General features: G+C 34.3%; 2 protein-coding genes across 3 annotated transcripts; one reads left to right on the top strand and one right to left on the bottom strand.

Annotated features, from left to right (window-relative positions):
• Positions 1 to 246: 246 nt before the first annotated feature.
• LOC121794631 (protein MODIFYING WALL LIGNIN-1-like) lies at positions 247 to 2,438 on the top strand. Of its 2 annotated transcripts, none has more exons than XM_042192882.1 (3): positions 247 to 484; positions 1,429 to 1,631; positions 1,802 to 2,438. In XM_042192882.1, the coding sequence occupies exons 1-3, from the start codon at positions 383 to 385 to the stop codon at positions 2,127 to 2,129; spliced, it is 633 nt and encodes a 210-aa protein (XP_042048816.1). In that variant the 5' UTR covers positions 247 to 382; the 3' UTR covers positions 2,130 to 2,438. The 2 variants fall into 2 exon arrangements, with proteins under 2 accessions (XP_042048816.1, XP_042048817.1); XM_042192883.1 differs by having other exon boundaries at positions 432 to 539.
• Positions 2,439 to 2,478: 40 nt separating this feature from the next.
• On the bottom strand, positions 2,479 to 4,493 carry LOC121794630 (cell division cycle 20.2, cofactor of APC complex-like). The gene is made up of 4 exons (XM_042192881.1): positions 4,125 to 4,493; positions 3,745 to 4,002; positions 3,391 to 3,660; positions 2,479 to 3,302 (listed from the first exon to the last, which is right to left on the bottom strand). The coding sequence occupies exons 1-4, from the start codon at positions 4,224 to 4,226 to the stop codon at positions 2,577 to 2,579; spliced, it is 1,356 nt and encodes a 451-aa protein (XP_042048815.1). The 5' UTR covers positions 4,227 to 4,493; the 3' UTR covers positions 2,479 to 2,576.
• Between the last annotated feature and the right edge of the window lie 6,982 nt (positions 4,494 to 11,475).

Here is an 11,475-nt window from a genome sequence, read left to right as displayed (position 1 = left end):
AAACTATTTCTATTGCATTAGTATAAAAATTATATTTTCTCTCTTCATTTAATACATAAAATAAAATTTTCTAAAATTTTCATATCATAAATATTAGAGACAAATGGAGCAAGGAGTAAATAGGAGAGGTCCACTACAATTCAATTATAATTATGAATTGAAAAAATTAATAAATTTCTGTAGCCACTACAAAGGGAAAGTAATAAAAAAATCAGATAATTTAAAACTAATAATAACAAAACATGCTACAGCAGCAGCAATAATAGTTGCTTCAGTTCCACACATCGCACAAACAGGAGATTTCGCCAGTTCAATGTCTTCGGCATTTCGTCACCGTCGCAATTGATTAGAGAGAAGAAAATCTCGAGGGAGAAAAGGAAAAATGGAGGATAGAAGAAATGTGATTCTAGTATGCTCTGTCGTTGGATTTCTCGGGCTGCTTTCTGCCGCGACAGGCTTTGCTGCGGAAGCTAAACGGATTAAGGTGTGTGGATTTGATTATTACTAGCAATTACTGCGGAATCATGAAGATTTACAGAGTAAGAAGTTAATATGATTTATTTATTGGATCAGATTCAGAACACAAAGTTTTGCTTCTCATTTTCTCCCCTTTTTGGTGAGGATGGATGAATTAGTTGCATATTGGCCAAACAAAATGACAGTTATTCTTCGGTGATTGAATCTCTATCATCCGCAGATTTGGTTTGATCATTAATGTTTTATACTAATAATTAATAAACTAGAGCTTCCAACTTCTGGGCTCTAGCTTAGTTTTAGTATAGCAATTCAGCAGTCAGCATCAACGGATGTTTGAAGATAAAATTATGACTAATGAATATTGTTTTTGTGCTTTTGGTTGGATGATATTAGATGCTGTTTGTGTAGGCTGAATCTATAGTGTGAGTGTCAGCAGTTTCATATTTGCTCTATGTTCCATATCTAAGTTAATTGCTTAATTGCCTCACTAAAAGGGAAGGTTAAAAGTGATTAGATGGTGATGTTAAGTGAAAATGCACAAACTGAGTTTGTTGATTGTAATAGCCATGAGTTTACTTGGACTTGTGATTTCATAGTAGCAGCAATGTCAAGCAAATGATTCTGGTTGACAAATTTTCAACCATAGCATGGTCAGAAAGTAACCATGATGAACCTGCAGTCAGTCCCATTTTCTCCGATTTTATCCATCGTCATTGTATCATCTTTCTCTTTGCTAGAAAGTTATTGACTGTTGAGGTACCTTACTTGACGATTTAGCTCATTACAGATGAAATGCGCATTTAAGCTAAGTCAAGTGGTTTGGTTTTATATTGTAAGTTAGGTGACCGACTTTGGTATAAAGAAATTAGTACTGTAGCAATCAATTGAAAATTTCCGTTCTGGTAGTTATTATCAGTTGCGGTTAATTGGACCATTTGTTTGTTTTTGTAGGGTGATCAGGTCCAGAGTCCCTCTCCTGAAGAATGTATATATCCCAGAAGTCCCGCCCTAGGCCTTGGATTAACGGCGGCAGCTACTCTCATGATTGCTCAAATTATCATAAATGTTGCAACTCGATGCGTTTGTTGTAGAAAAGGCCCACATCAGTCAAATTCAAATTGGACTACAGCTCTGGTCTGCTTTATTGTTTCCTGGTAACTAAACCATTTACAAGTTTCTTCACTGCCATAGTTTTTGGAAATGAACAAATAACACCAACGGGCATCAGGATTTTCTGAGGAATAAAGTTAGAATCCAATCTTGAGCTTATATTATAAGTTTTGTTTGTTCGTTTACGTAATCAATTTTGTAATTGCATGTGCAGGTTTACATTTGTCATAGCATTTCTTCTGTTGCTTGCTGGTGCAGCTTTGAATGATGAGCATGGTGAAGAGAACCTGTACTACACCAACTACTACTGTTATGTTGTGAAACCCGGTGTTTTCGCTGGAGCTGCTGTGCTGTCCCTTGCCAGTGTCATTCTGGGGTTAATTTATTATCTTACCTTGAATTCAGCAAATAACAGCAACAATGCATGGGGTGGTGCACCTGTCCCTCCCCAAAGTCACATTGCAATGGCACAACCTCAGTTTCCTCCTCAAGATCCTTTATTCGTGCACGAGGACACTTACATGAGGCGCCAATTTACATAGTCATATTGCAATGGCGCTCAACCTCAGTATCTTTGGGTACACGAAGATACTCAAGATCCTTCATTTGTGCAACCTTTTCAAGATCCTCATTCTCGCACAAGGAAGGACACTCACACTAGGCGCCAATTTATGTAGTCATTGTCTAGTTTCCATTTTATCACTATGCCAATTTGTTAGAAAATACTACGATCTTTGCTTTCATGTCTGCAGAGTGTGATTTGAGAATGTGAAAATATATGGTAGGTACCCAAAAAACTGATCCCCAAAACATTTTTTTTCAAATTAAAAAGATGCAGTTACCATATATTATTGATATTTGTACAAGTTTGGGATTGTCACAATGGGTGACTGAGAAAGAAAGAAGAAACATGTATGAATTACAATTATTTTCCACATATATATATGTACATAAGTTCTGTATCAACCATACATCTCCTTTGCCACCGATCATCTGATGCGGTTCAAGTGAGCGAATGGCACTGAATTTGTCTTTTGCGCAGGCTTAGTAGCAACTTCTGGTGTCCCAAAAACATTCCAAAATCGAAGAGTCTCGTCTCCTGCTGCAGATGCAACTGTGCACCCATCCGGGCTCTGCGCCATATAAAGAACTCGAGAGGTATGCCCAGTGAGTTCAGCCATCTTCACCATTGATGGATACTTCCACAGAGTAAGTTGATTGTGTGTAAAACCATGAGAACTGAGCAGTTCGCGCTCGTTTTTGTTCCACAAAAGAGCACAGACTTGTGAGCCGGTGTCCACTGAGTTCACACACGCACCAGTGTATGTGTTCCAGAACTTGATGCACCTATCTCCAGCACCTCCACCGGATGCCAGTAAGTTGCTCTGAAAGGGACACCATGCGAGTGCTTTAACAGCAGCAGTATGCTCCTCGAGCCTGTGAAGCCACTGAGTAGGAGCATTGGATGCTGCCATGGATCTGTCCCAGATTTGGAGGACGTTGTCGTTTCCACCACTAGCCAACTGCTGCCCAGATGCTGACCACTTAAGCCCACAGACTTCTTGGTCATGTCCAGTATAAGTTTCAACAATGTGCGACCTCACTCTCACATCATTGTTGAAAATCTGACCGTCCATACCTCCAGTTGTCAGGATGTGATTGTTCCAGTCCATGGCACCAACTCGCAATCTGTGCCCTCCTTTCAATGTTCTCAGCTGCAGCAACATAAAAAACAGAGTGAATATTCGTCTTCTTGAAAGATAACACAGAAAACGCAATCATATACATATGAAGGCAACTCACCAGTCTGTTAGAGGTGGAATCCCATAACTGAACTTCAGAGTTGTTGAGACCGACAGCAATATGCCTTCCATCAGGAGCCCATTTGACACTGGTGACAGGGCCACACTCATCATCGATAGTAACGAGTTCAGAGGTAGCTCCATCAGAAGCATCCCACAAATACACAGTGTGTCCAAGAGCTATGGAAAGAACATTGCTGCTGCCCCAATCCAATAGATTCAAGTAATAATCATCCATAATGTCAGGGGCATCTAGTGTCTTCTCAGAAGTCTGCACACAAAGATATCCAATTCAGTAAGTTATATTGCAACCAAAACTACATGAACAATCAATCTGCTCTTCATTAGTATTAACCTGAGGGATATGACGGCGTGGTTTGGCAGATTTGAGTTGGTGAGATGAGAAATCATTGGGGATCGCCTCAACTGGGGTTGGTGGTTTGTTCTTGAAAGCCAAAATCCGAGTTCTGTTCATGTTGAAGGTTTCTGCAAGCTGCTTCCTGTATGCTTCTCTGGATGGAGAGGAGCTGGTAGATGGGTTTTCCTTACCTGTAAGCATATAATTAGCATAGTCGAAATCCATCGCCGACCTATTCGGTATGAAGCGATCCAACTGCATCAAAACAGTCTCTTATCAGGAATCATTCAATCAACAAATTCAAACCAATCTCTGCAGATAAATGAATGAATTAGTAGATACAAAAAAACATTTTCGGAAATAGTAAATCAACATACATTCTCCTTGGAATTTCTTCTCTGCAGGAGCTTCTCTTGCAGGGGGAGTTGCGAGTTACCCTTGTTCGGTGTGGAAGATGTGTTCATGTTTCCTGTTTCCATATGTTAGCACAAAAAACAATAACAATAGCAGATATAGATAGACAAATACAAAAATAATCGAATTCCTGCAGAAGAAGAAGAAGAGTCGGTATATAACAGCAGTTAAAAATTGGATTAGTTAGACTTAAAACAATTAACAGAGAGAAAGATCGATTGAGATTTGAGCACAAAGAGATCGATTGGAATGGTTGTTGGTGAGAAACCTTTTTGAATTGGGGGTGTTATATAGTTTGTGATTAGGGTTTTGCGATTGCTGGGATTAATGTAAGAGGTGGCTAACGGTCATTTGTGAAGGAAAAGAGCCGTTGGTACTAACTTTTTTTTTTTACAATAAACAAACAAGGTTAGTGCAATTAATCCAGAAAATTATCGAATTTCAACCTTAGATTTTTTTTTCCTTATAAACCTGTGCGGTGGGTTTTAATTTTGTATCCAAAAGTTTCTTTTTTACTTCGATGCTTAATGAAATAGTTTTAATGTGAAAATTAATACTGTGTACAATGATATTTCTCATATGACACATGGTAGTAGTAATCATGCATATATGTTTAGTTTGTAAATATAAGTAATGTTTATTTATTAAATGTATGGTTCAGTTTTTTCAAGAAATTAAAGCACAATGTCGAGACTTTTCAACTGTTTAAATTTATACCAGTACTACTACACATGTAATTTAGTTAATATAGAAGTAATTAATTGGAAATCAAATTTTACATAAGAATTAATAACTAATATCTATCATAGAATTTTGAAATCTAAATTACAACTACCACGTGTGATTCTTATCTAATTCATTTTATACACAAACTTGGTTGTGGATTAATTATTCTCAATTACAACAATGTGAATGTGAGTCTAAATCATTTAATTTCATAACTTTTTTATTTAACATTATTTCTAACAAAATACTACTACTATATATTAAATGTCTAATTTTATAGCTTTTAACTAAATCTTAATTTCATATGTTTAAAAAATTTGCATTGTCCCTTTTTAACTATTATAATGATATTCTTGGTGTTATAATGCTTCTAATGATAGTTTGTTGTTCAGTTCCATAATACTTATAATATTAATAAGGATTAATTATCTATAAAATTATCAAGTTTAATTTAATTCTGATTTATTTCATGTCTTTTAATATTTGAATGATAAATTACAAAATTTTAAAAATCTTAATTGTTTCAGTTTTACCAAAATTTGTGCTATTACTTTTAATTTTTTAAGCTCAAATCGATAATGTATAGTCATCTTCATTGTCACAATAATACATATATATGCCGCCATTAATTGATAACTCCAAAATTTAACATGTGTACACTAATATTTTTTTGAGTTTGCAATAAAATAATTTATTATAGTTAATTAAGAAATTTTTGAAACTTTACAATTTATTACAATAAACATATCATATGCACATAACAAAAAACAAATATTTACAGTAATATAACTTCCATCTCCATTATGACCCCTTGGCTGCTCTTGGTAATCTTGAACACATATTAGCTTCTGTCTGTATAATTTTAATAAGTCAATATTTCCAACATGATATTGGTTCTGGTATATTTTGGCAACTGCGAGCCTAATAAGGAAAAAAATGTTTAACATGTCATTTTTATTGGCTGATCATAAGAACAGATAGAGCTTACTCAGCTATCATCTTGCAACCTCAACCATTCTACTGACCATGTATACACAGACCGATAACAAAGAGCTGTCACAGAATCATTGGTCCAAAGTATGACACTTTAGTTTATACTTAGCATGGCATACTTGCATACCTCTTCGTGGTTGAGTGTATCTTGACCTACACTCATCCTGCGGCGTCTTCGTAGTAGCTGCAGAACAAGTAACTGCCAGTGTTAGTACAAAGCATGGTAGTCAATCCCAAAAAAATGAAAATTAAGAACAAGATGGTGGGAGTGATTAAAATGAAGGTTTTATGTAAAAAAAAAAGATATAGGACAAATGGCTAGTTTCAGGTATGCATCATCATATTCGACATTTATTTGGCAAGAAGATTTCAAGCTCTATATCTTCAGAGGTGTTTTAATCTATGATATCTTGCTAGTTGCTACCAAAGAGTTCTGGAAACTCCAGGGGTATTGTATGATTCCCTCTGGAGTTTAAGATATTCGAAAGTGTTATACCTGATTAATATAGCTCAGTCGGGAAACTCCAGCAACCAACTTTGCACCATCAGAATCAAACTATCGATCTATGCTGTCCAAACTTTCACAAGTGTCATCAACTATGTCATGGAGGATCCCAGCTACAATTGTATCAATGGCCTGAATAAAGAGCACTTAATACCATTGGATAATATGAATTAAAGACCACAAAATGACAGACATACAGTTCAAACGTAGACAAGCCTCAAATCTAATTCTGCTGAACCATATAGTCTGTCACTTACAAAGTAGTTTTGATATTCATGAATCTGTAGTATAAGGACACAATTCCAACATGCATCTTACTTGTCCACATAGGTTAATGACTTGAGGGAAATTGCACCATTCAGAAGATAATCTTGCGGTACAAAATGCAAGAAAAATTATATGAAAGGGGATTACATACTCTTTTACCATCTGATGGGACTAGAACAGCTAAAATTTTGCCTGTGTGAATACAGTGGGATAAATAGGGATCCCCTGTTCTTCTTGTCTGACAATGATGAGCTTTCTTCGCAAATGCAATTGCCTTATGCACCTGCCTTCACAGGTGCAGAATCTTAGTGTCTTACAGTAGCGGAATATTTTGGGTACGAATAACATGAACGAATGAAGATGGCAAACCCTAGCATCATTGAATATGGGATGCCCAGTAACATCTACTCCATCAAGAATATGAGATCCTGCCCAGAAGTGCAATATCATTTCAACAAAGGGAACAATTTGAAAAATCAATTTTGAGCATGGACTAACAAAATCCGGACAGTATATAATTCATTTTTGGACTCATCAAGAATAATAAACCAAATGGATAAACAAACACCAAAATATGAAATAAGTTTTTATGACTATGGATTAAGTACATAATCATCAATAAGGAAAAATACTTTATGACATACATGGCAGGACAAATCAAGAAAATATCTAACACAGGATTAAAACCATGGCAAGCTCATACTTGGACCTTGGGATTTCTTTTATGTGTCTCTTTCTTTCTTCATTTGTAATTTGTATCTCCTGGCTCCTTTAACTAGTTCTATTATCTCTTTAATCCACCTTATATGTAAAGTTGTGTCCTATGTTTCGATCAAATTAAGATAAAACATTAACCATATTCTATATCAACTGCAGTGCTCAGCAAACCTTTCCAAGTACTTTTTCTACAATTCTGTACAACATATTGAGTTTTGTTTCTAGGTCAGTTTTCATCAGTAATAAAGAATAGGTCATTTCATGTATTAGTGCATGGACCTTTAAAATTAGAGTTCTAGCATATGGCAATGGATTTCAGAAAATTAACATATCTTGGTTACTTGACATACGTGTAAGCAGGTAGAAGTGACTACGGGGTAATCAGAAAATTTTTAGTTTCAGACGACATTCAGCGCAAACAGAAATTCAGATCAACATTCAGATATTATCATTATCTCTTTTCAATTCGCTTTCAAAAACTCTGCATATCTTTGTAATTATCATTATCTCTTTTCAATTCGCTTTCAAAAACTCAGCATATCTTTGTAGGCTAGTAATAAGAATCAAAAGCATCAGAACTTGACACTAATTCACTTTACCAGGCTGCTCATCAACTTTGGGCCAAAGAAACTCCACCTTCGTGGAAAGACAAGCGCCGGAAGCAATTGCCACCGCCGTGACCGCCACTTGCGTGATCGCTGACGTCACCGCTCCATGAGCTGAGCTCGATCCTGCGGCTGCCGCGATCATGTTTCCGGATGATAGAAGTGAACTCAGAGACGCGGTGACCGCGAAATTTGGCAGACTTGCTGATGAAAAAACGACTTCTCCGAATAACTATGTTACTTCTGGGACCGATTAACATGGTGGAAGAGTTGCAGGAAGACATAAATTTGCATCAAGACTCACATTACAGTCGATATTCATCATCCTCAATGGGTTAATTCTTTTGTTGTTCTATACTACAATTAACATTCCATAAGTGTCCTGGACTTTTTTTAAATTCCGGCTTTGGGAGAGACGCATGACCCTCATGCTTCGCCCGTTAATGAAATGCATGACCGTGATGCGTTTTACCCTAAGACGCATGACCTTAATCCGTCTTTCAATTTTATTTTTTTAATTGAACGACGCATGACGGATATGCGAATTAGGGTAAAACGCATGACCCTCACGTGTCTCTTTCGAATCCTCCAACTCCATTGTCTTCGTTTTCAAAAGGGCTTCGAGGATTCGAAAACCCTTTCGAAAACGAAGATACTCACGCGAAGCCCTTTCGAAAACGAAGACAATGGTGTTCGAGGATTCGAAAGAGAGACGCATAAGGGTCGTCGTTCAATTAAAAAAAAATGAAAGACGCATTAAGGTCATGCGTCTTACCCTAAAACGTATCACGGCCATGCGTCTCTCCCAAAGTCGGAATTTAAAAAAAGCCTAGTACACTTATGGAATGTTAATTGTAGTCTAGAACAACAAAAGAATTAACCCTCAATATTTATTTTTTCATCCCACTATTCCCGTCAATATACAACGATTACCAACCCATTTCGACTCGCGACACAACAACGAAGTAGCCGAAGCTATAACTCCCAATAAATACACGGACAATGATGATTGCCGTACCTAAAGTCCATCTTCACCATCTAATAAATTAGAAAAACAAAGGCGAATAGAGAATAGAAAACAACTAATCACAAAAATAAAGAACAACTGAAAGCGAATTAAGAATACAAAACAAACATTATTAACACATAAACCACAAAAGGGAATCATAAAATAGAAAACTGACTTCATGTTATAATAATATAGATGAAGAAGGGGAAGAATACCAAGTGAGTAAATTTCAGCAGAAATTTCAACGAAGAATGTAAGAAAAAAAATGTAGGAACGTGTGGATTATAACATAACAAATGCCATGTAATTTATAGTAAAAGAATGAATTACGAAAGTCTTCCTAAACTTTTCACTTTTCCCATTTAGAATACGAATAAAATAAAAACTTTTTAACTTCCCTAATATCGAAATTTGTAAATATCAAAACCTACAAAAATATTATTAATATTGGGTCCAATTAATTATACGACATAAGTTATATATTTATGAGTAAATAACGGTTACATCTCTCTATGCATAACAAGATTTGATAGAATTTTATGACTGTGCATTAAATTTTTAAATTCATGATTATACATTAAATGTAAAATTGGCATTTTCTATTTTTTTTTCTAACGTTTGAGTGTTTTAGTTATGGTAAAACTAATTATCTAAATTAGTTTATTAGAATTTTCCTTTATTTATATATTTATTACCTATGTTGATTTAATCCATTCTGAAGTAGAAATCTCATAGGAATTTGCCTATTTTTTATGTAACAATAATTATATGGAGTATCTATCATAGAGGTTAATGGTATATATCTTATTCAAAATATGAAGTTCATGGCCGTTAACTATAGTTAAATCCTTGAGCTCATTATGTAAATATTCATGGCAGCCAATTAAAACTTTCGGTCGTTTCATCATCAATTTCATGAATAGAGACATTTATTCCTAAATTTCTCATGAAACATTAAAATTGACGCCATTAATAGCAAATTTTTAATAGAATAACATTTCATCAATTTTAATGAAGAAGGACATATCAAAATTTAAAAATATTCAAATTCATGCCCAAAACTTGTAATTATTCAAAATTAAGGCCAAAACTTGTTTGTTTCTCTTTTCTTTTTTTTTTGCATGTGCATGTCTAGATTCTAATTTTAAGCTTAAATCAGTTTTATATAAATTATAGTTTTTTATTTTGATTCAGAGTCTTTATTTTCCAGTATTAATAATATTCAATGGAAGGTGTGAAATGATTCAAAGCATGAGAAGACCACGTCTATATCATAGTTTTTATTCTTAAATGTCTACATTATAGTGTCTAAACTTAAATGGTAATTCCATATATACCCCCAAAACTCCCCTTTTATATAATAATAATAATAATAATATTATGATACTATTACATTATTATCCTTGAACCGGATATAAATAATGAAACAAAATCAAACAAAATTTTTAAAACAAGACTATTTTCATGGAGTAATATATATAGATCAGTAAAAACGATAATTGCCCTTATAGATACATTTATGATGGCGGGAGTGTTATATTGCTAACTCAATACTTAATTGCTAACTATAATTAAATAATAGTCATTAGATATTCAAATCAAATGCCTAGATCATCAGCCTCAGATCGTCAATACGAGGAACAAAAAACGTCAATAAGGGTATTAAGGTCAATTTACAACAAATTAGTTGTAACTAACTTTTGAAAAATATCTCATAACTTTAAAACGCATATTACTTTCTTGATTTAAATTTTTTTTCCATGACATATATCAAATTAAAGATAACTTTATACAGATTCTAACGAGATCTCACTTGCATATGTTCCGATGTCAAAATTTGAAAAAAAAAATCGAAAATTTTCAATTTTTTCGTACAACAACAAATGTCAATATAATACATGTAGAATGTCATTCTTAAAGCAATGCGTTGACATTCTCAAAGCATTGTGTTGATATTTCAAAACATTTTATATTGACATTTTCATCCAAAACCCTAATTTGGTAGTTTTTTTTATCTTTTTTGATTTATTTAATAAAAATGAAAATTACACGTGGCAATTTTATACCACTAGATTTCTAAAATCCTATGGTCTTAAATTAGTTGTGGTTAGCAATTAAATGATGAGTTAGCGATTGATCACTCCCCTATGGCATATCAATATTTTTGTTGTTATTCGACTATATTTTGGTATTTAATACTGCGGGGGAGTGATCAATTGCTAACTCATCATTCAATTGCTAACTATAACTAATTTAAGACCATAGAATTTTAGAAATCTCGTGGTCTACAATTTGCCATGTGTAATTCGTTTTTCATTTTTTAATATTAAAAAGATAATAGCAACTATCAAATTTAGGGTTTAGAAACACAATGTCAATACATTGTATGAAATACAACACAAAAACATGACAATGTCAATACAATTTCATATTGACATTGTACAAGCATTATATTGACATATTATGTATTGTGTAATGATATAAAGCTGTTA

Source organism: Salvia splendens, chromosome 3 (assembly GCF_004379255.2).
Source record: "Salvia splendens isolate huo1 chromosome 3, SspV2, whole genome shotgun sequence".
NCBI classification, from domain to species: Eukaryota; Viridiplantae; Streptophyta; class Magnoliopsida; order Lamiales; family Lamiaceae; genus Salvia; species Salvia splendens.
Note: the sequence above shows the minus strand (reverse complement) of the source record. Positions and strands in the feature narration are given on the sequence as shown.